Source organism: Myotis daubentonii, chromosome 8, assembly GCF_963259705.1.
Source record: "Myotis daubentonii chromosome 8, mMyoDau2.1, whole genome shotgun sequence".
Lineage (NCBI taxonomy): Eukaryota > Metazoa > Chordata > Mammalia > Chiroptera > Vespertilionidae > Myotis > Myotis daubentonii.
This window is the reverse complement of record NC_081847.1, coordinates 90,804,516-90,829,726: the sequence shown is the minus strand read 5'-3', so window position 1 is coordinate 90,829,726 and position 25,211 is coordinate 90,804,516. Positions and strand designations below refer to the sequence as shown.

Here is a 25,211-nt window from a genome sequence, read left to right as displayed (position 1 = left end):
GGAGAAGGAAAGGGAATATGGAATTAACTCCAGTCAGGCTTCGAGCGCTGCGCTGCTGTTCATCCTTGCAACGCTCTGAGGTGGATACTGCGATCCGACTTCACACACAGGGAAACGGAGGCCCCCTTGGCAAACACTCGCACTAGCGAAGGGGCCTCCTGGACGGCCCACGCCAGGCGCTCTCGGCAGGAGCCTCATTGTGCTGGCTGAGCCCATGGCCCCTTTCCACGGAGTCACCTGTATGCGGCCATATCTCCTGCCCAGTAACCCTGTCACTGTGGCCACAGCTAACTGGACAAGCACTTGGTGCTGGACTCAAACCGGCTGCCCACGAGGAGGTCTTGTGTGAGCAGGTAGCGGACCAGACGAGTGTGACCCTCTCTTGTAGAAGAATGCAAGACAGGAGCAGCCCAGCCAGCATGGCTCAGTGGTTGAGCGTTGATCTATGAACCAGGAGGTCACGGTTTGATTCCTGGTCAGGGCACATGCCCGGGTTGCGGGCTCGGTCCCCAGTAGGGGCGTGCAGGAGGCAGCCAATTAATGATTCTCCCTATTCCTTCCTCTGTCTGAAATCAATAAAGACATATTAAAAAAAAAAAAGACTGAAGGTGGGAGAGGGCAATGGGGGAAAAGGGGGGGACATATGTAATACTTTCAACAATAAAGATTTATAAAAAAAAAAAAAAAGACTGAGGAAAGGGGCAGCAGCACGAAGACACACAGGGATAATGAACCAAATAAACTGATGATCGAAAGCAAAAAACAGACCCAGAGTCACAGAAGCATGAACAGACTGTCCAACCTCAGAGGGAAGGCAAGGGAGGGTGCGTGGGAAGAGATCAACCAATGAGCTTGTCTGCATAGATGCATCACCCACGACACGGACAATGGGGTGGTGAGGGCCTGGGGCGGGGAGAGAGCGGGCTGGAAGAAGTTAATGGGGGAAAAGGAGGACCTATGTAATACTTTCAACAATAAAGATTAAAAGAGAATACTCAGAACAACAAACCAGAAGAGCCCACGGGGCAGGCAGTGCAGAGCAGCCAGGCCCTCGCTCCAGCGTCACTGAGGGATGGCGAGTGGGGCTGGAGGAGGCCCCGGAAGGCGTGGCAGGCAGTGCTTGTGAGCTGTTCATTAGCACTTCCAAAGCGCTGATGGAGAAAATGGCAACTAACCCCAACGGGAGGATTTCCTGAAAGCTGTAAGCCTTGAATATGCGAATTATGCAAATGCAATTACTGTCATCAATATTTCAACAGCGCACTGCTCAGAGCTCTCAGCCCAGCAGACAGAAACATTCATTTTCAGAAAACCAAGGCTGCAGTAACAAAGTAAAGGGGCCCTACGCTCAGAATCTACTGAGGGTTTTTTACTAGAAATACCTGGGCGCCGTGTCCGATCAGTGAAGCCAGAAACGCAGGGGTCGGCGGAGAGTTATGAAAGCCCCCAGGCTGTGTGCGGCCGAAGGGAGACCAGAACTCCAGGTCAGCGGGTCTCAGGACGTGGCCCAAGTCACTAGCATCCAGGTCACCTGGGAGCCGTCGGACACGAGAACCCCGGACCTGCTGACTCTGAAATCTGAGGGTGGGGCTCAGTGGTCCGTGTTTTATAAGACGACTGGGGATTTTGACACGGGCCAAAATTTGAGAACCACGGCCTTAGCTGGTATTAAAAGGGGAATCTTTCTTTTTATTACAAGTCTATAATATCTATGAACTACAAATGGAAAAGAATCCTACAAATACAGGAGACAAAGGCCACATTCCTCAGTCAACTCAGGTCAAGACATAAAAAAACACCCTTAGGTACTGAGGACATGAGAACACAATGATACACAAGTAATTCAAAAATATGTTAATTTAGATTTTTAGTTATATAAAAATCAAGATATAAACTCATATGTATAAAGTATATTTAAAAGGGAATACAAAGAAAAAGAAGCCAAAATAATAGCCATGTTGCCTCTGAGTGATTGTAATGTTTAGTAGTGATAATGTATTCTCTTCATAATTTTGAAGAATATATATATTTAAAATACAATATCTTGATTTCTACACAAAAGTTTTTTTAAAACAAAATTATAAAATTAGTAGAAGGAAATAAAGGAGAGCATTTGCATGGCATCGGGGTACAGAAAGCTTTCTTAACACACACAAAAAGCAAAAACCTTAAAGTGACTGGTGCACTTGAAAACATCACAATGTTAAACTGTCGTAAAATAAACTTCATCCGCAAAATGAAGAAACCCAGGGACTGTGAAAGGTATTACAGCAGGGTGGCAGACAACAGGTCACTCCCAGAACATGTATGAAAAGACTCCCAGTGACCAATGCAAAAGCCTCATTAACCAACAAGGAACTGATAAAGGACATGATGACAGAACAGTCAAAACCACTCAGAGTCACATGACGAGTTCCTTAAACCCCCGAGTGTTGAGGAAAGCAAAAGCTGAAAGAGCGAGATGTCATTTTTATTTGCAGATTAGCGAAATTTAAAAAAGAGTCCGTCAACATCACAGGGGCACCCTCGTGCTTGGCGTGGGGGTATGGACTGGCACAGCTGCTCTGGCACAGAACCAGGCCAGCCTACCCAGCAACTCCACTCTGGGTGAGCCCTCGAGCACACACACACATGTTCAAAGACGTCGGCCTGGTGCTCCTCACACACTGCTTGGTGACAGCAAACGTGGAAACAGCCTAGACCGTCATCAGCAGGGAGACAGGTACATGAGATACAAGGTACGTTTATTCAAAGACGCACTGTACAGCAGTGAATGAAAGAGACAGATCTACATGTACCCACCTGCATGGTTCTCAAAAATTATTAAGTAAAAAGAGCAATTTGCAGAATGAAATGTAACATAAAGCCATTTATTCAAATTCTTAAAACCTCTGAAACATTTACATTTTCTAACCAGCCATCTATCTATATAAAAAGTAATTTTAGCCCTGGCCTGTGTGGCTCAGTTGGTTGGAGTGTCATCCCATAAACTGAGAACTTGCAGGTTCGATTCCCAGTCAGGGCACATACTTAGGTTGCAGGTTCAAACCCTGATGGGGGCCCAGCAGGTCGGGGCACACACAGGAGGCAACTAGTCAATGTTACTCTCTCACAATGGTGTTTCTCTCTCTCTCTCTCTCTCTCTCTCTCTCTCTCTCTCTCTCTCTCTCTCTCTTTCTCTCCCCCACCCCCTCCTCTCTCTCTAAAATCAATAAACATATCCTTGGGTGATAATTTTTTAAAGTAATTTTAAAATAAACTAAGAAAACACATCGAACTCACAATAGAGGTTACTTCTGGGTAAGGGATAAGCTTTCTCTTTAGCTTTTCAATCTCCCTCCCTCTTCAAAAAAATCCTTAAACCCACCCCCTAACCCTGCAAAAAAAAAAAAAAAATTGAACAGCATGCTACACAGTATAAGCATCAGCACCATAGTAATGATGTGCACCTGGCATGCTCACATCATGTGACTTTTATTATTTTATCATAATTACAAGCAAACAGTTAAGTCAAATTAGTGACACTTACGCATGTAAGGCAGTTTTTCTGGGCAGGGGAGGTATGGAGAGTACGTGAAGTTTTCCGGAAGATACGTTGTTGTCTGAACAAGATAATCACTTGAATTACTGCCTTCAGGATAATCTTGGAGAGAGAGAAAAAAGTTACAACCAAAAACTGCCTTTGGCTTTGCTTCTAGTTTGAAATATGTTATAGTCACTGTGAGAAGATCTGCAATATGCAATCTACAGAAGCACTTAAAAGGAATCTATAACAATAAAAGCATAATATGCAAATCGACCGAACGACCGAACAGCAGAACGACCGTCCGGAAGACCTTCCGGACGACCACACTATGACACGCACTGGCGCCAGGCCAGCCAAGGTGGGTGTGATGCGATTTGTCGGGGGGGCCCCTCCATCTCCCCCATGATTGCCCCAGCCAGCCAAGCAATTGCACCCCATGCCTGTCGCCCACAGAGGGAGGCAACCGGTGGCAAGAGGAGGGAGGAGCACCACACAAATGGCAAGCAGTGGCAGCAGCAAGGGTGGGGTCAGCTGCCGGCAGCCGAGGGGAGGAAAGTCCCACTAGGTCCTGATCACCGGCCAGGCCTAGAGACCCTACCCGAGGGTCCCAGATTGAAAGAGGGTGCAGGCCAGGCTGAGGGACACCCCCATGTGCACAAATTTCATGCACCGGGCCTCTAGTTTCCTATAAAGAACGAGCGAAAAGCAAAATGCGGTTGCCATGGCTCCTCCTCCATGTATCATTTACTGCCGCCAGAAGGGGCCTCTCAGCAAGGTGTCCCCAGGGAACCCTGGGACAGGCCCAGAGAGCAGCCGGCCTGACCCGCGCGCAGCCATACAGGCCCACTGGCGGCCGCATGGGACACCTGCTCCCACCCCTCCCTGGCTGACCAGATGGAAAGGGCGGAGATGGCCGTACACCAGGGACGCGGGAATCCTCTCCACCACAACAGCCAGGGGTGCTCGACGACCACACAGACAGGCACGGCTTCGAGCACCCACGCAGCCCAGGCGTGGGGGGAGTGCGTTCTCACCACCCACACACAGGGGACTGCAAGTTACCCCCTCAACTCGCTTCTGTAACACGGCCCAATTCAAACCTTACGTCAGTCACTTCCAGCCCTGGCCTGTTCCCTGGGGAGCCCGAGCTGTTACCACAGTAGGTCCACTATCTTCAGGTTCAGCAAGCTGTAACGCAGGGGGAACCGGTCCAGAGCCCCAAGGTCAAGTGCTGAGTTCAAATCCTTGATCTCAACACACACCAGCATGGTGGTGCAGGGTAAGGTAGCATGGTTGCTCCCCTGTGCCCACCTCCTGGGGCCGTGTCCGATTTCAGTCAGAGAAATGGCTTGAGAGCTGAGAGCCCGTAGACAGATGCACTAACGGAGCTCTGAGCAGCGGGCTCAGGTGAGCACCGGACCCAGACGGGGACAGCCGGAGCCTGAGGAGTTTTCTACCTGGAGCCAAGAGATCACCTGTCGGCCTCCTCCTGGAACTAACGTCCGACCTGCCGGGGTCCTGCCCTGTGAGAGGAAGCCGGCCTAAGGGGATGAGCCCCACATGCAGGGAGCAAGAGGTGAGAGGTGCAAATGGCTGATGACACTACGTTCTGTCTCCTGGGCCTGCAGGAAATGAAGCTCGGGCAGAAACTTCTGGAACATGTGAACACTCTTATTCCATCTGGAGTATCTGCTCTGAGCGTGCGACCTACAGAACTGCCTGCGTGAGGGAGGTAGGAGACGGGGGAACAGGCCTCTGACTTACAAGTGAGGCCTGTCACCCTAACTGGTTTGGCTCAGCGGATAGAGTGTCGGCCTGCAGACTGAAGGGTCCCAGGTTCGATTCTGTACCTTGGTTGTGGGCACATCCCCAGTGGGGGGGGGGGTGTAGGAGGCAGCTGATCGATGTTTCTAACTCTCTATCCTTCTCCCTTCCTCTCTGTAAAAAAAATCAATAAAATATATATATTTTTTAAAAAGTGCAGCCTGTCAGTGACCAGCAAGCCAGAGGCTGCGGGTCCAAATCCTCTATCTTACTCAACAGGCCACGCCACCCCATCTCACTGTGGAAAATGGTAGAATCCTGGACACGGAATATGGAGCACGTACGTGAGAAGCGTCCAAGAAAACCAAACACCTCTCTATGCACCTTTGCCTGACACAAATATCCACTGATCATCAACATGGAATTACCGGGCCCTGGCCGGTTTGGCTCAGTGGATAGAGCGTTGGCCCTCAGACTGAAGGGTCCCGGGTTCGATTCCGATCAAGGGCATGTACCTCGGTTGCAGGCTCAATCCCCTGCCCTGCAGGAGGCAACCAGTTGATGTGCCTCTCTCACATCAACGTTTCTCTCCCCGTCCCGCCCCCCCCAAAAGTCAATGGAAAAACACCCTCTGGTGAGGATTAACTACAACATGGAATTAGGGGGATGCAGCTGGGGGCCAGGTGGCACTGGGAGCAGAGATGCCACCCACTCCAGGCCACCTGCTGGACCCCCTCCCTCCCCCCCCAGGCTACTAAGCAGAGGTTGATGGGGACCAGGAAGAGACGGAAGCTGGAGGAGAAGGTCCGATTTTAAAGGACCGCCTGGAAATGCCAGGGAGGACCGCGGCAGGGCATCATGCCTGTGCTGCCAGAAAGCCCACGTGACAAACAGGGACGGGTGATGGGACGGGTGATGGGACGATCGCTACCTGTTCCACCAGGATGGGAGGCTTGGAGGGGATCCTTTCTCTGGGCGCCCGGGAAGCGGCCGAGGAAAATCCTCCAGCGAAGGGGAGGGGGAGGGGACACAGCGACCGTCCTGCGTGCCCAGGGACAGACTAAAGCCACAGACACCCCTCGAGTCGCCCACCACCTACGTCTCATCTCACCCACGGATGACGGAGAAATTTAAAGACACACAACACAAGTATAAGGAAGTGCAATAATGTTCTGATTCTTTCCGTAGGAGGCTTTGAAAAAATATATCTAGACAGACATCAAACTTAAAGTTATTCCCAAAATAACTTCCTCCTCTCCCTTCCCGGGGCCTTGCTCTGCTGGCTGAGCAGCTGCTGCGCGCTGTGCACTTGCAGGAGGGGAGGCAGACGGTGGGTCGGGTTGTCCCGGGCGTCACTGCCTTTCTGGGCTCCAGAGACCAACTCGCTCATCACCCGAGGCAGATAAATGCCACCCCTCACACATCCTCAGTCATGAGTTAACTTTCAGGAAGACGTGCCCTGACTCCGCGGAACTGATTCATTCTCGTCATTAACGCCTGGACCCCCTCTCTTGGCCACACACTGTGCGTTTGGAAATCCACACCCAACTCCCAGAAAAGGTGAGCTCTCCGACGTCCCTGCGAACAGCTGCTAACACGGCGCCTTGGGGAGTCCGTGGCAACAGGAGGCGGGGGGGGGGGGGGGGGGGGGGCGCGGGGGGGGATCGCACTTTTTATTTTCGTGTGAGAAGGACGGACTCTCACAAAGGAGCCCCTATCAGTTTTTAAAGAACCATTTTTTAAAAACACCTTAAAATCATGCAGCGTCCGTCTCTGCACGTCCCTTAAATAGAAAGTGTTGGAGCTGCACGTGTTCTCTCGGCCTCAGGCTTATAAAGGATCGCACGGCCCTCAACTCCCAGCCAGGCTTGTAGCAGCACCTGGGCTCCGCGAGCACTGTGTCCGGTGGCACGGATGTCACCCCGTGTTATCTGTAGAAGCCTGTCCACCCCCGGCCACTGGTCTGAACCTCTCTTTTGTGAAGTTAAACTCCCTCTGAGTTTAAGTATCTGATGAAGTTCCGGCAACACAGTAGAAAATGACTGCAAATGAACACTTCACAACTGATACCAGAGCCAACGACGACCTAAGGTTTGAGGGGCTCTCCTGTAATAAACCCACAAAATCATTATTCCTTCAGGGAGGTGAGGTCCCTCCGGGCGAACCGCTGCTTTCCAAGTCGGTTTTAAAGGGTTTGCGTGGCAGATGCGACTGAGACGGGTCCCCACAGCTGCTCTGCAGTGGAGACGTTATTTCATCTAATGAACGGGTCCACCTCCCCAGCCACACCCGGGGGAGGGGAAACACAGAGGAACTGCTGCCCGTCCCCTCCCGGCCTTACGGGGAAGGATCAGGGCCCAAGGAGACTCGCCAGGACCATGGTTTTCCTGCAAAAGGGCAGGGTGAGCCGGTAACAGAAACCCAGTGAGTCCTAATCTGTTTACCACCAGCGTGTCATGGCGCTCTGGCCATGTCCGGGGGCCTCAGGACATGCATCCATTCCAGCAGGCAGGGCGCTGGGTCACTGCGAACAAACCCGCCAGCCCTGACGGTGCGTGACCCTCAGCATCTGCTTCCGCCATCGCTCACTGAGTACATCTGGTTTTTTTAATTCAACTGGCTCCGCAGCCACAAGGCCAGGCACCGTTTGATTATGAGAGAGTGTGATTTCTTTAAGAAAAATATTTTACATGGAATCTATTTACATGTGATGCTTCCGAAAGTCAAGTACAGGGGTAAAAACCCCTTTTTGAAATCAAATGTACTTATAACTGACACAACCTATTTGCCATTAAATGTTACATTTTATTTTTATACTAGAGGCCTGGTGCACAAATTTGTGCACTGGTGGGGTCTGGCTGGCTCGCCCTGACTGGGGCCGATCAGGCTGGGCCAGCCAGGGGAAGGGGCTGCGGGCAGTTGGTAAGTTGGCCCCACCCCCAATCGGGTTAGGGGGGCAAGCCTGGGGGGAGGGGCTGCGGGCAGTTGGCCGGCAGGCCCCACCCCCAATCCGCTGGCCAACCGACCGCGGCCCCTCCCCCCGGCTGGCCCTGCCCCCTGCTCCAACTCCTGGTTGAACTCCTGGTCGAGGGGACAATTTACATATTAGCCTTTTATTATATAGGAAGATATTTTTATTAACATATAGCATTGTATTACTTTAAGGTGTACAGCATAATGCTTTGATATATGTATATGTTGCAAAATGATTACCACAAGTGTAGTTACTATCCATCACCAGACATAGTTACAACTTTTTGTCTTGCGATGAGAACTTTTAAGAACTAATCAAAGTATTAAATTTTAAATGAGGCAGTGCATGTCAATCAATTCTCCCCCTAGAAGTCAGTCAGTTCTCTGTGCATCTTATTGGCAATGATCTCCACTTTGGTAGATCATATTAGTGTAAATTCATAGAGAAATAGACAACTGCATTATAACTATGTCCCCCCCTCTCCCCCAAAGCCTCATATAAAGGGAGGATGTTTCTGTTAATGTCATGTCCCAGTATCTAGGTAGATATATGAACTAGACTAATTGTCCAATATAAATGAAAATGGCAGAGCTCGTGGTTGCTGCCTACGCCAACTTGCTTTCTTCTCTCTCTCTCTCTCTCTCTCTCTCTCTCTCTCTCTCTCTCTCTTTGTAACAGAACCTGACTTCCATCCAGAGCACCAGGGGCCCCCTCAAAGGCGTAAGCCCCAGGCCCTCATGACTGCGTTCTGGCCACTGAGATGTCAGCAGAGATGCTGTGGGCTTCCTGGAAGGCTCTTCACAGGGCACTCTACTCGTTCTTCTCTTCCCCCCTCCCTCCTTCCCACTGACCAAGCGCCCACACACAGCCTGAGCCCTGGCTGCCTGGGGGACAGAGCGCCCCCACACCCCCAACTTCAAACCTCTTCTACGGGGAACAGATCTCATATGTTTAAAGCATCGCAGCTGGGTCTCTCTTACAACCAAATCCAAGTCCTAACTGATGCGACGGCTGACTGTCTCCCAAGAACAGTTTCCTGCCAATGAAGGACCCATGTGAAGAGTTTTCAAAGGTTCATAAACATCTGCCCTGGCCAGTATGGCTCGGTTGGTTGGAACATCATCCGTACACCGACAGGCTGCAGGTTCATGGCGTACATAGGAGGCAATGGATCACTGTTTCTCACATCAATGTTTCTCTCTCACTCGCTCTCTCTCTCTCCCTACCTCTTTCTAAAAATCCATAAACATGTCCTCGAGTGAGGATTTAAAAAAAAAAAAAGTAAGCAAAATGTAATCCAAGTGTGCATTGGCTATTCAGTCTTTATTGAAAGGATGACTTGGTGAGAAGAGGAAAGGATTTCCTGTTTTTCCCACTTTTAGGGGGTTGAGGGAAAGTTCATCTTGCCCAAGCAATCAGTTCTCCTGCTTATGCTTAACATTCGCACACATAACAAACTCCTACCCCAGGAAAAGAACTTGATTATACACAGATTTTTATAGATGCTTACTACCTCTGCTAATGAACACCTTTACAATCAACTTATTCAACCAGGACAAGTCCTAAAGTAGCTCTTAAGATGTATACGCTTCTCCTAAAATTGGCCTGCTATTCAGAAGACCAATGAAGACGACCAGTTAAGGAGAGTTTCACTAAATAAAGCATCAACAGCAATGAGACAGTCTTTCTAAAATAAAATAAAGAGAAGACAGTTAGGAATGTTTTGATTTGTGGTGACCATAACACAAATTTGGCAAATAACTAGGAAGGATTTTATAGAAGCATGTGTGAAATTAAATTAAGAATCTATATGTTAGATATGAAAAAATTCTCAAAGTTACTAATCATCAGAGAGATGCAAATAATCAAAACAACAATGAGGTACTATCTCACACCTATCAGAATGGCTACCATCAACACATCAACAAATGACAAGTGCTGGCGAGGATGTGGAAGAAAGGGAACCACAGTACACTGCTGGTTGGAATGCAGACTGGTGCAGTCATTACGGAAAACAGTATGGAGTTTCCTCAAAAAATTAAAAATGGAACTGCCATTTGACCCAGTAATCTCACTTCTAGGAATATATCCTAAGAAAACAGAAACACCAATCAGAAAGAATGTATGCACCCCTAAATTCATAGCAGAACAATATACAATAGCTAAGATCTGGAAACAGCCCAAGTGCCCATCAGTAGACGAGTGGATAAAAAAGAGATAGTACATTTATACCATGGAATACTATGCAGCAGTAAAAAAGAAGAATCTCTTACCCTTTGAGACAGCATGGAGGGACCTGGAGAGTACCATGCAAGTGAAATAAGTCAGTCAGAGAAAGACAAGTATCACATGATCATACTCACATGTGGAATCTAAGTAACAAAATAAACTGATGAACGGAGTGGATCCAGAGACAGAAGCACAGAACAGAAGGGGAGGGTGGGTAGGTGGGAGGTAATCAATCAAAGACCTTGTATGCAGCTATGCATAACCCATGGACACAGATAATAGGGTGCTGAAGGCCTCAGGTGGGGGGAGGAGGGGAGAAAGGGGACTGTACAGGGTCAATGGGGGGGAGGAGGGACATATATAATGTTTTCAACAATAAAGAATTATTTTTTAAAAAGAATCTGTATGTTAGAGTCTTGAATTTTTAGAAGGGTATAAAACTATCACCTACCTTAACATGCATTTTAAGAAACAACATCTGTGGCTGGGAGGTAAGACTATCCTATCAGTGTAGTATGTGTGTATGTTGTTTACAGGGGCAAAACTGAGGAACTGTTGACACAAATTAAATCTTTAATTTTAACTGTTTAAAAGGAGAATACAGAGGATGAAACAGCTGACCACCAGCCATTGAGCCCTTTAGAGAGGCACCCCACTGTTCTCAGGAGACCGTGTGGAGCAGGCGTAAAGGAGCACATCACTGACACCCATTCTCACCCATCTTACCGTCATTAATTTGGCCTGTTACTTACATTTTAACCTCAGGTAGCTCTAATGAACATTCTTTCAGAAAATATTTTTAAAAGACAAGAGCAGCTACTAATTTCTAATTTTATATAATTCCCCTTTACCCCCTAAAAAGTTCATGAAATGATTAAGAACCTTTGATAATGAAAAACAGTATTTTCTAGACACAGTTGGAAAAACATTTTAGGACTTAGAATAAACATTAAAAGGGGGGGCAGAATAGCTACTATGAATAAAATATTCTTTTTGTAGTTAATTTATCCTATATAATAAAAGGCTAATATGCAAATCAACCAAACAGTGGAATGACCAGTCGCTATGACGCGCACTGGCCACCAGGGGGCAGATGCTCAACGCAGGAGCTGCCTCCTGGTGGTCAGTGCACTCCCACAGAAGCTGGGCTCATGGCTGGCGAGCACAGTGGCGGTGGCGGGAGCCTCTCCCACCTCGGCGGCAGCTCTAAAGATGTCTGACTGATGGCTTAGGCCCGCTCCCCAAGGGCTCCTAGACTGCAAGAGGGCTCAGGCCAGGCTGAGGGACTCCCCCCCTCCAAGTGCACGAATTCCGTGCACCAGCCTCTAGTCTTAAATACAAAGGAACTAGAAAAATACAAGCTGCTTTTCTATTTTGTTGAATTCAGGTTTGCAAGAATTCACTTAAGTATCTTTGCACAAAACCCTCATCACTTTTATATAGGTCTCAGACCTTTATAGATCCTAGAATAGAATGCGTCACAGTCTTGGCTCGAGCAGTGAAAGGATTTTCCAGGACACTTAGGAGGCGACACCCTCATCTTTCACGTGGAGTTACCTGGAGGCAAAACCAGAGCTTGGAGGATGGGTCACTGCTTTGTAACTACAAGGCTAAGAGGCAGAAGCAGAGCCAGCTGATGCAGGAAGCAATCTTACCTGTACCGTTGAGTGTAGTGTTCTTATTTGTGTAAAGCCTGATCATATGTCCTATCGTTTTCACATTTTCTCTCAACATTATTCCTCGAGCTTGTACCATAAAGAGATACGTGTTGGCTATAAAAGGAAAAAGAGAGAGAGAGAGAGAATATCATGACACAGTAAGCTTTCTTTTTAAATTAGTAAAATGTTCAGGATTGGGAAACTGCCCAATAAACCCGAACTGACTTAATTAACATGTCCAAAGGGAAAACATAAATACAAAATGACTAGTTCTAAATTTTCAAAAACTTACCAAAACATTGCTTTTTAAAAATAAAAATGAAAAAAATTAAAGTAGTGATATCCATCAAATAGGATAAGACTGAATGACCAAACAGAAATATCATGATGAATTCCTTTATCTATAAATTATTTTCTACTATAAAATATACTTAGAAATTTCAAAGAGGCATTCTATTACAAGTATGCGATCATCTTCTATATATATAAAAGCCTAAGCGACCAGCTGGTAGCTATGACATGCACTGACCACCAGGGGGCAGATGCTCAACACAGGAGCTGCCCAGCAACAGCAACTTTGCAGAGTGCCTTCTTGCACTCCGGGACCCCTTGGTGGATGTTGGAGAGCCGGTTTCAGCCTGATCCCCACAGGCCAGCCTGAGGGACCCCACCTGCCAGAGGGACCCCGCTCATTCCACAGACGCCCCTTTGAGCCCCAGCGCTGCCCCAGCTGTGGCCGGCCAGGGAAGGACCACAGGAGGTTGGCTCCAGGGCGTGTCCAGCACATCTCGCCCAGTCCCACCCCACCAGCCACCTTCTACTAGTAATTTACTTTCCACGTGCACCAATCCGTGCACCGGGCCTCTAGTATAGTTATAAAATGTACTTTCTCTAACTCTATGTGAATTCCCTCAAGCCAAAAAATGCCACAAAGATAAGGATCCCCTACCTAATCATAACATATATCCTAAATCACCGTAATGCCCAGTATGGATATGAAGCTTGCAAATTCTCAAAGTGTTGGGGCTGCACGGGCAGGATTATCTAGAATCAATATCTATTTTGATCATTTCTCTGTACAGTTAATTACTTGAACTTTTACACTCCCTTCGACTCAGGAATCTACCTACCAGGGTTGCAAAAGCAGACAAAATCAATGTGCATTTTCAAAATTGGTCAATTTAAGTCTTTGTGGTAAGTGCTTTAAAAACAGGCCCCTAGTTTCTTCTTTGGGAGAAACTGGTAAATTGACAAAGATTACAAAAAAGCCCTGCCTCCTGAGATGCCACGTCCTCTCTCCTGGGGCTGACTTTGCTGGCGCATCACCTGGGCAGCTCACTGGTTTCAGTCGCCTCATCTAAAATAGTCAGTACTGCCCGGCCAGCCTGGCTCAGTGGTTGAGCATCAACCTATGAACCAGGAGGTAACGGTTCAATTCCCGGTCAGGGCACATGCCTGGGTTGTGGGCTTGATCCCCAGTAGGGGTCCAGGAGACAGCCGATGAATCATTCTCTCTCATCATTGATATTTCTATCTCTCTCTCCCTCTCCCTACCTCTCTGAAATCAATAAAAAAAATATTTTTTTAAAAAAAGTGGTCAATATTGCCCTATATGTTCTCTGAAGCCCCTTCTACTCTAAATGCTCCGCCCACAAAGCCCCCAAATCGTAAGCTCCAATCAGACAAGGGGAGGGGGCTCCTTACCATGGACAAACCAGGAAAGTGCAAGGCTCAGTTCATTAGTGACCCTCTCCATTTTAAGATAAGCTGCTTCTCAACGGTCAGACATCCTCGAAACAAACGAATGCCGATGAGAAAACTGGAGATGCCAACCCAGCTTCTCGGCCCCATTCTACTCCCTCAAGAGGGGCCAGACAGACAGCTGCCTGCATCGCCTACTACCTCCTTTCCCGTTTTTTACATAAATGTGGTCTTGCTCCAAGTGCAAATGGGCAGAGAGTCAATAAAACGAGCACAGAAACAGAGTAAATAACACTTTCCCTTTCACCTTCAACCCAGAAAAGAGAAACGAATCCAGGTTCGCAGACGCTCTCCTTCAATCCTCCTTAAGAACCTGCCTCCTTCCTCTCTGACAGCAGTCCTATCATTAGCTCCGACTTGCTAAGGCTTGAACGTGTTGCCCTGGATGACAAGCACTACGTGCTTTTATTACAGTTTGGCTCTGGAGTGGACTTTAAGAGCAAAAAAATAAGAGACAGTGAAAAACAAAGACAGGAAGAAGGGCCAACCAAAAATGTGGGGAAATGGTCAATAAAAGCCACTCTACCTCAACCAAGATCTCAAGTTCAAATGAAATGATGGAGGAAAACACCGTCAAACAGATGACTGACATCAACTGCTTTACAACACGTTGGGTCGTGTCATCCTGAAGGCGCACATGAAGCTTGTTATCAGTGATGTCAGTGCCTCACAGTGTTTGTTCTGCCTCCGACTGTAAACAGGAGGCAGCGTGGGGTAGCAGGACCGAGCCGACGGCTAAGCCACGGCCAAGTCTGCTTCCCAGGCCTCAGGAGACAGCGCGGGCCTACGCAAGGACAGACCAGGTCAGAACATACGTGCATGATGTGTGTCCTGGAAACAGAACTGTAAAAACCATATAGCTTTTACTTTTAATGAACACACCTCTCATATAAGGAAAACTGTTTGACATCTTGAAACCAAGTCAAATTTAAGTAGCAAGGAAAAGATCTGGGATAGAAAAAGATAGTCAAATTTCCCTAAAATCTTTCAAAATACCAAGTAATAAAACTATTGATTAAAAAAATGATCACTGATGGCAGCTGGGACAAAGGTGAAACACTGACCAAAAGAACACATTTACTCTTCGTCGGATCGATGCGAGAGAAAAAACAGAGCAAGACATCAGCCTCTCCGAATGGGAGCCTAGGAGTCTATTTTAAACCGCGTACAGCTAACTGAGTTACATCCCTTAGGTTCATGGTCCTCACGGGCTTGGTCCCTAAAGATCCATACCCAATGGGAAATGAGGCTGAGGTTAAGGAGAAAGTCCTGCTAACAAGAAAAAAGGACTGTGTCCAATGCAGCGAGCCGCACCAAACCAGCAGGAAAATGGGTTAAACTGTCTGGTTTCCAAACATCATGAAACTAAGTGCACCCACACTCAAGTAGCCACATGCCTCCTTATGCTTAACATAAAATGTCCGATTGGCCAGCCAGTGAGTTAGAGGGAATCCTTGTCTAGCATTTCTATACCTACTCACAGGAAACTACATCTCAAAAACAACTAGGCAAACATATGTAAAACTTTAGACAATAAATTTAAAAAAATACATAAACTAAAAAAAAAAAAAGAAACTAAAAAAAACAAACAGCCAAACCTTTCCTGGCTGTGCCCTTTAGTCTCAGCACAACCAGAAACGCACTAAAAACGACTCTTGCTTAATCAAACCTGTGCTGTGTTCTCTCATGTCGTTCATTTGCTACTTGTCTTTGCATTGTGAGAGAGAAATTTAACTTATTCACCATTTCTGCTTTCCAGGGGAAGAAAAACTAGGACAACTTAAAACACACACACACACACACACACACACACACACAACCTTTAAAAATCAACAGCTTACAACAGCTTCTAGACCTCCTACCCTGGGTTTGTGTGGAAAGAGATTTATGAACCTTCCTCACTCTCAAGAAAACTAAGGCCCAGCCAGTGTGGCTCAGTGATTGAGCAGCGACCTATGAACCACGAGGTCACACTTTTGACTCCCGGTCAGGGAACATGTCCAGGTTGTGGGTTCGATCCCCAGTAGGGAGCATGTTCTCTCTCATCATTGATGTTTCTATCTCCCTCCCCCCATCCTCTCCCTTCCTCTCTGATACCAATAAAAATGAAAATTAAAATTAAAAAAAAGAAAAGAAGAAGCACATTTGCTATTACTGTCTCCCCACCCCCTTCCACATGCAGCTCTGTCCAGTGAGAAGGTGCCAGTCTACAGCGGTCTGCTCCCTGAAGGATTCACACACAGTCCCCTCTGATCCCGAAACCCATGCCCATAACCACTGGGACACACGGCCACAGGTCCCTTAACAAAAGTCAGTCACGGGGAGGCCTGACTTTGAGGGAGACCGTGCTGGGTAGGCATCTGACATGCAGTTACCAATTTTATAAATGCAGGGCTGGAGCTAAGAAAGAGGGGCTGGAAATACAATTCCGGGAGACGCTCATAGAAAAGTGAAAGTGGGAACTATGGTGGCGAATCACCACAGGGAAAGTTATCTAGAAAGGAGAGGAGCAGGTGAAGCTCAGATGCGGAAGTGGGGACAGACCACAGACAGGAGGCGCGGAGACAAAAGGCCTCAAGACAAACCAGCCTGCGGGGGGAAGGGCACACACCTGGGTTTTGGGTTCCATCCCTGGTTAGGGCTCGCGAGGGAGGAAGCAACTGATGGATCTATCTAGCTCAGTGATGGCGAACCTATGACACGCTGTCAGAGGTGACACGCGAACTCATTTTTTTGGTTGGTTTTTCTTTGTTAAATGGCATTTAAATATATAAAATAAATATCAAAAATATAAGTCTTTGTTTTACTATGGTTGCAAATATCAAAAAATTTCTATATGTGACACGGCACCAGAGTTAAATTAGGGTTTTTCAAAATGCTGACACGCCGACCTCAAAAGGTTCGCCATCACTGATCTAGCTCTATCTAGCTCTACCTCTCTCTCCCTCTCTCTTTTCCTCTCTAGAATCCATGAAAACATGTTCTTGGGTGAGGATTTTTTTTTTTACTTTTCCAATAATCTTATTAAAGAAGTTTAGGGTAAAGACGTGTTTATTCAGCAAATACTTATTGAACGCCTCCCATTTGTCAAGCAGTTTTCCTCTATAAAAATCAAAACCCTGCCCGAACCGGTTTGGCTCAGTGGATAGAGCATCGGCCTGCGGACTGAAGGGTCCCAGGTTCGATTCCGGTCAAGGGCATGTACCTTGGTTGCGGGCACATCCCCAGTGGGGAGTGTGCAGGAGGCAGCTGATCGATGTTTTTCTCTCATCGATGTTTCTAACTCTCTATCCCTCTCCCTTCCTCTCTGTAAAAAATCAATAAAATATATTTTTTAAAAAAAATCAAAACCCTAAAGAAGCATAAACCACCCAAAACATCGGAAGTACTTTGGCACCAACCAGATCATCAGTTCAAGAGAGATTAAACAGCTGGTCGTTCAAACAGCAGATTCTGACTCTACAAGTATGAAAGCACCACCCCAAGGCAGCCATCGGCCCTGTCATCTTTTAATTATCACTGTCATTTACCAAAAATAAACGCATAGCTTCTTCCAAGGACGAGGGGAGCCCGGAGAGTTAAGAGTTACAAAGCCACACCCTGGAGAGAAAAGGGCCCGAAGGAAATGAGGGAATCGGGGAAGGAAGAACGCAGACAATTCAATCGAGTTTCAGAATCAAATCAGTCGGGAAATTTACTTAATGAAATTACAGAGTAAAAGATCAAACTATAAATAAAACCCCCAGAAACATTATATGATTATGGAAATGAGTGGTTTCAGAGTGCATGAGGTGAATGTGAAATGAGTCTCGATCCACTTACGAATCCTATCACGAGAAAACATATAAGTGAGACTGATCTAAACTACATGCTCTACCAACGTCCCAAACTTCCTTGTGTTTTCACAATGAAAACGCCTCTCCCAATTCCAACTCACTGGTCCATGAAAAGGAAATGACAGCAAAACAAGCAGGAGAGAAAAGAAGCATGCGTGAGAAATGACTTCCAAAGATTTCCAAAGCTGGGGAGTATTTTCAAATCAATAAACAAGGCACCTAATGATTGTCTACCGTCTGTCTCTTGATTTAAACGAAAATAAAGTCCAGCTTTCCCTTCTCTGAGCCAAACTGGAAACTGCACCATAATTAGAAGTCATAATTTCTGAGTGATTCACTAAATTATCAGGAAGGCACTATATATAACATGGTTTCAGTAAAGTCATATTAACACTAATGAGCCTCAAATATTACAGGAGACGGTATTTCAATCAAGATATCATGTTAAACAAAATCCGTATAACTACTTAACTGGAAAGACATTATTGAAAGCCTTTTATAGCCAAATACTGATTAAAGTTTGGAGCGTTTCTTGTTTTGTCTTTGAAGTATAATTGACATATACATCATATTAGTTTCAGGTGTACCTCGTGATTCGACATTAGTATACATTACAAAATGATCACCGTACACCTGTTACTACACAAAGTTATAATTTTATTTCTTGTAATTAAAAACTTAAGATTTTTTTTTAGCAAATTTCAGTTTTACAACGCAGTATTACTGACTGCAGTCACCATGCTGTACATTACATCCCCGTTTTATAACTGGAAGTTTGTATCTTGATCCCCTTCACCCATTTCACTTACCCCCCAAATTTCCTGCCTCTGGTAACCACCCATCTGTTCTCTGAGTCTATGAGATGGTTTTGTTTTCTTTTGTTTGCTTTTTTTTTTTTTTTTTTTTAGATTTCACATATAAATGAAATCATAAGGCATTTGTCTTTCTCTGCCTGACTTATTTCACTTAGCATAATAGCCTCAAGAGCCACCCATATTGCCACAAATGGTAAAATGCCATTCTTTTCTATGGCTGAGTAGTATATATGTGCCACATCTTCTTTAGCCATTCATCTGTCGATGGGCATTTAGGTTGTTTTCATATCTTGGCTATTATACACAATGCTGCAATGAGCATAGGGTTCATATACGTATTTTATGAATTAGGTTTTCCTTTTCTTTGAATAAATACCCAAAAATAGAATTCCTGAATCATATGGAAGTTCTATTTTTAATTTTTTGAGGAAACTCCGTGCTGTCTTCCATAGTGGCTGCACCAGTCCGCATTCAGACCGACCGTGCACAAGGGTTCCTTTCTCCTCACACCCTCACCAACACCTGTTATCCCTTCTTTCTTGACAGCTGCCCTTCTGTCGGCTGTGAAGTGACATCTCTTTGTGGTTTGATTTACCTTCCCCTGATGATTAGCGACATGGACACCTCTTCGTGTACTTGTTGGCCCTATGTGCCTTCTTTGCAAAAATGTGTTTAGATTCTCTGCCCATTTTTTAATCAAATTCTTTGTTTTGTGGTTATCAAGTTGTAGATGTTATTTATATATTTTAGATGTTAACCCCTTATGAGATACATGATTTGCAAATACCTCCTCCCACTCAGTAGCTTGCCTTTTGGTTTTGTTGATGGATTACCTTTGCTTTGCAGAAGCTTTTCCGTTTGATGTAGTTCCACTTATTTTTGCTTTTGTTGCTCCTGCCTTTGAAATCAGTTCCATAAAAACATAGCTAAGGCCACTGTCAAGGAGCTTCCTGTCTATGTTTTTCTTCTAGAACTTTCAAGGTTTCAGGTCTTACATTCAAGTAACCCAGTTGGAGTTGATTTTTGTGTGTGGTATAAGATAGTGGTAAGATAGTTTCATTCTTTGCACGTGACTGTCCAGTTTTCCCAACACCATGTATGAGAGACTACCCTTTCCCTGGTGTATATTCTGGCTTCCTTTGTCAGAAATTAACTGATCACATATGCTTGGGTTTATTTCTGGGCTCTCTATTCCACTGATCTATGTGCCTGTTTTTGTGCCAATGCCATGTTGCTTCAATCACTATAGCTTTGTAATAGAGTTTCAAATCCAGGCGCGTGATGCCTATAGCTTTGCTCTTCTTTCTCAAGATTGCTTTGACTGTTTGGGGTCCAAACAAATTCTAGGATTGTTTTATTTCTATGAAAGATGCCGTTAGAATTTTGATAGGTATTTCACTGAATTTGTAGATTGCTTTGGGTAATGACATTTTTTTTTTAATTCTTCCTGAATACACACAAAGTATCTTTTTATTTGTGTCCTCTTCAATTTCTTTCATCAATGTCTTATAGTTTTCAGTGTATAGAACTTTCACCTCCTTGGTTAAACTTAGTTCTAGGTATTTTACTCTTTTTGATGCAACTGTGAATGAGTTTTCTTAATTTCTCCTTGTGATAGTTAACCTATATAATAAAGCTTAATATGCAAATTGTCCCCTTGACCGAGGGTTTGACCAGGGGCAGGGCCACCCGTGACCCCTCCCCACAGCTGGCCACAGCTGGCAGTGGCAGCAGGCGGCCGGGGGAAGGGAAGACCCGGCTGGCAGCCAGCAGACACGAGGGACCGACCCGTGCACGAATTTCATGCACTGGGCCTCTAGTTAGTGTATAAAAATGCAACAGTTCTTGCATATTGATTTTGCACCCTGCAACTTTATACTGAATTTGTTTATGAATTCTAGCAGTTTTTTGGTAGTCTTTATGGTTTTCTGCATATGAAACCGTATCATCCACAAATGGTGACAATTTTACATTTTCCTTTCCCATTGGGATGCTTTTATTTCTTTCTTTCTCCTAATTGCTCTGGCTACGACTTCCAATACTATGTTGAATAAAAGTAGAAAGAGTGGGCATCCTTGTCCTGGTCCTGGTGGGAGGATAGCCCTCAGCTTTTCAGTTTTGAGTACGACGCCAGCCGTCAGCTGTCACAGATGCCTTTATTACGTTGAGGTTTGTCCAGTCTATACCACTTTGTGGAGAGGCTTTATCATAAATGGATGTTGAATTTTATCAAATGCCTGTCTTTCCTTCTCTTTCTTTACACCACGACTATCCTAATCGCGTAGGGTTGGGGTGTGCAGCCAGCCATTCAGGGTTACTGACTCCCATTCGGGACTGGGGAGTAAAAAGGGTGGCAGAGCCTCAAGGGAAACTTTTCAAAGCACACATGGGCCTTCTTCAAATTCCAGGGTAACCCCTATCATTCCACATTTAAGAATCACTAACTTAGGGAGTCACTGCTGCTGGCAGGAGCTAGTTTTATGACTCAGGTGCGTGAGGTGAGAAATGGATAGGTATCATTCATCTTTATGCGGAAGACACCCAAATCTCCCTCCTGAGCCCTAAGCCCTCATTTCCCTCTGCCCACCTACTGAAAGTTCTTCCTGGGGGCCCGGCAGGCAGCCCGCTTCAATCTCTGTAACGCCGAGACAGCCCCGCTACGGATGCACCTTTCTTTATTCCCTGTTACCAACAGCCTGGTTATCTAGGCCGGAACGCCAGCACTGCCTTAAAGCTTCTCCCTGTCCTTCAATCCAACTACTCACAGCCTCTCCTCTCTGCCCTGACCCAACTATGACCTTGATCACATACTAATCCTCTATTGTCTGGGCCACTGAAATAACGTCCTCCCTGCCGCTGGCTCTGCCTTCCGTACTCCACGATAGAAAAATTACTCTAAAACAGAGGACTGTTCCCTGTGGCTCAGCTGTCCCATGCACCTAAGGTTGCTGGTTCAATTCCCCATAAGGGCACATGCCAAATCAACCAGAGTTTCCTTCACTCTCTAGAAATCGATAAAAAGATTTTTAAAATCCTATATAATAAAAGGCTAATATGCAAATCAACCAAACAGTGGAACGACCGGTCGCTATGACATGCACTGACCACCAGGGAGCAGATGCTCAACGCAGGAGCTGCCCCCAGGTGGTCAGTGCGCTCCCACTGGGGGAGCACCACTCAGCCAGAAGCCCGGCTCACAGCTGGTGAGCGCAGCAGCGGTGGCAGGAGTCTCTCCTGCTTCCATGGCAGGCAGACATCCCCCACGGGGTCCCGGCCTGCAAGAGGGTGCAGGCCAGCCTGAGGGACCCCCCACCCAGTGCACGAATGTCATGCACCAGGCCTCAAGTAAATAAATAAAATAGAGGACTACATTATTCCCCTTTGCCAAACATCTGGTGTTTCCTGCAACACACAGGACACAAAATTTTAGCATGAGATGTACGGCTGGTGAGAAAGGCCCAGAGGAAAGAAATGACCAGCACTGTGACCTAAATCAAAAGAGCCCTTTATGGCAATTACCAGAGGAAAGGGGAGTGGCGGGAGGTAGAAGGTAAAGGGGAGATAGATGGTGATGGAAGGAGACTTAGGATGGTAAACACACAGTATGACATACAGATGATGTACGGTAGAATCGCATACCTGAAACCTGTATAATTTTATTAACCGCTGTCACCCCAATAAATTCAATTTTAAAAAGAGCCCTGAAAGGTGCCATACAGATGAGAGCACTTGATGAGGAAAACCCTAAAAGGCCCTTTGTAAACACGTCAGATGATAACTGATCAGACAGAACAGCAGGCTCGCCCAGCCCGGGCCAGAGGCGGAAGGTCTGCGGTCAGAAAGCTGCAGGGCAACCCGCTACCTTCCGCGCCAAGAGAAACCCAGCCCAACGGTCAGGGGCCTCTGCGCAAGGACCCAGCCAACCACCCTCTCCCACAGCACATACAGGTGCACATACACCCTGCACCTGACCACCCATCGCCAGCTCCACCAGTCCCGACAGGCAAGACCCCCCGGAGGCCCAAATAACTAAGCACTTGGACAGTGATTCCTTCCAAGGGCCCATGGGCCTTCAGACCCAGCCAGATTCCACCTTTACTCCAAGAACAGCCCTGGCTGGTGTTGCTCAGTGGATAGAGCATCGGCCTGTGGACCAGGTCCCGGGTTCGATTCCGGTCAAGGGCACATGCCCACTTGATCCCCAGTGGGGGGTGTGCAGGAGGCAGCTGATCAGTGATTCTCACCATTGATGTTTTTCTCTCTCTCCCTCTCCCTTCCTCTTTGAAAGCAATAAAAAGATATTTAAAAAATAATAATAAAGAATAAAGCAGCCTGTCAGCTATCGAGGACTCGGGTGAGTCAAAGGAGCAGTGAAACCCACCTCCAGGGGAGCTCACACGCTTCCCCACGCCTCCCCCCGCTAATTACAGGCACATGGACGCCTTTCTTAATCACAGGCAGCCTTCTGAGAGCCGTGCGAGCCAACACCAGTTTTCCTCCGCCGGGAACTTCAGGGGCCTCGCGAGCCAGAACACCAGGCTGGGCAGGAGGGCCCGCGCCCCTCCCAGGCTGGTCCCCTACACCCCACGCCGTGAGGAGCAGCCACATGGAAAGGCTCCGATTTTCTGGAAGCCCGAGCTGCTCCCTGTGACTAGAATTCCCTATTCGGTCCAGACACATCCTATCTATCCGCAAGGACCACTCCCAACACCGCCTCTGGAAATCTGTAAGCAGCCCTCACTGCCCTCCCTCATGCCCGCCCCCCCGCACCCCTGCATGCTTTAAGGGCTTTAAGGACTTGCTGCAGCTCTTTCACAGCCAGCCCACTGTCCGGCAGGCAGGAACTGTGTCTCAGTCACCTCTCCATCTCCCAGCCCACACAACGCCCAGCCAACCTGAGTCCCCTGACCGCGTTCGCTGGATGAACGGCCCTCAGCTCACCTGCTCCTCTCACGCTGTCGCAGGGAAACGGCTGCGTGGGGCTGGAGGTGACACTGGAGCCGCTTCCAGACTAAACGGAAGCCCCTTCTCAGCCCAGCAGCCAGCTTCCTTGGGGGGAAACTGCACTCGCCTTCTTGCTAAACGGAAGCCCCTTCTCAGCCCAGCAGCCAGCTTCCTTGGGGGGAAACTGCACTCGCCTTCTTGCGATCAATGGTGCAGGAGGCAGAAACAGCAAGAGAGGCAGCTGGGGGCTCCTCCTGGAAGGGGCGGGCTAGGGCAGCCTGTCCAGGGGCTTCTGGGCAGAGTGGGGGCGGGGAGGGGTAGCTGCAGACCCGTTTTCCTAAGCACTAACGTTCACACCATAAAAACTACCGTGTCTCCTGCGTGGATTAGGATATCAAGAAAAATGTTTCCAATGATTCTTGAAAGAATGAGCTTTGAGTCTGGTGGGGCTCATTGCAGACGAAGGCCCACACAGCCCAGCAACTGTTGAGCAACATGGGGACATCGGAAACTAAACAGACAGGCGTCTACCACTGCGCGGCACTGTCTGCGTAAAGAGGGAGGAGGGAAGCACACAGGTGAAGGAGACGAAGAAAGCGGAAGTAAAGGGAGAGGAAGCCTGGGGAAGGCCCCTGACGAAGTAGGTCTGTGGGTGGAAAAGGCAGACGGACACAAGATTAATACAAACTTTTTAACAGGGGAGTCGAAGCATTCATTTAAATTAATAAAAGGGGCTCTCTTCTACAACATATATTTTAGTGATCATAAAATTTTGCCTCCAAATGTAATCCAGGCTAAAACAGAAATTATTCCAGAAAGATTCTAGGTGCCTATAATGAACTAGCTATAAGGACCTAATTAGTTCTGGGTCCGTCTCATTAATAAGAAATCTATGAAGAAATGGAAAGTGTGCAGAAAGCATTTCTGCAGCACACCAAAGCACCAGGGACATTTTGACAATCAAATTATGCAACTGACTGATGGACTGGGAGCTGAACTAGCTACATCTTTCATGGAGCATTATTTTTACTTGAAAGAACAGCTGACAAACAATGGTTGTTTAAACGTCTGTATTTGACCTGCATTTTCCCAAAAATGAACAAAGTGAGCCTGACACCTCAAGAAAAACCGACAGTGTTTGTAGCCAATGATAAAATTCAAGCTTTCAAGCAAAAACGTGAACACTGGAAAACTGTTCCCAATACTTAAAAGATAAATAAGGAGGCTTTTTTTCTTCTACTAAGTAATAGCTTCCGTTCAACAGAGAGAACTTTACTAGCATACGTTTTGTTTTCCATTCTTGCTAGGTTTAATCAAGTTTTTAAAGTCATAAATTATAAGACCCATCAAAACAGTGCAGTGTTTGAATCTAAGAAAATGGCCAAAATTTTTATGACCTATAAGTATTTGTTCTATGGCAAACATTAAGCATGAATTTTTAAAAATGTATTCATATTTCGCATCAATTGAATTTTAAGAATCTAGATGATATACTAATGCACTAACAAAAAAAAATGGATGACTATCAGGTAAGAGCTGAAACTCTCATTTCCTTTGGTTAGCTTTTTGACTAACATACCTTTAACATGTTATGTTGTTCAAAAAAGAAAATAAGAAACTGTTATCTAAGTATAAAAAAAAATACTTATTCTCCAACACATCTCAGTTAAATGTCTAATAAAATAACACCCCCAAAGACGTCCA

At 46.5% G+C, this 25,211-nt stretch overlaps 1 protein-coding gene across 3 annotated transcripts in view; it reads right to left on the bottom strand.

The window, feature by feature from the left end:
• B4GALT6 (beta-1,4-galactosyltransferase 6) overlaps nt 1-25,211 on the bottom strand; it is a 54,988-nt gene that overhangs the window by 27,733 nt on the left and 2,044 nt on the right. Inside the window, exons 2-3 of one of the 3 annotated variants that reach the window (XM_059707404.1) lie at nt 12,149-12,265; nt 3,530-3,643 (exon numbers count right to left, since the gene is read on the bottom strand). In XM_059707404.1, the coding sequence (XP_059563387.1) occupies nt 3,530-3,643; nt 12,149-12,265 (231 nt within the window). The remainder of the gene's footprint in view (nt 1-3,529; nt 3,644-12,148; nt 12,266-25,211) is intronic. The other 2 variants (XM_059707405.1, XM_059707406.1) reach the window with 2 other exon arrangements.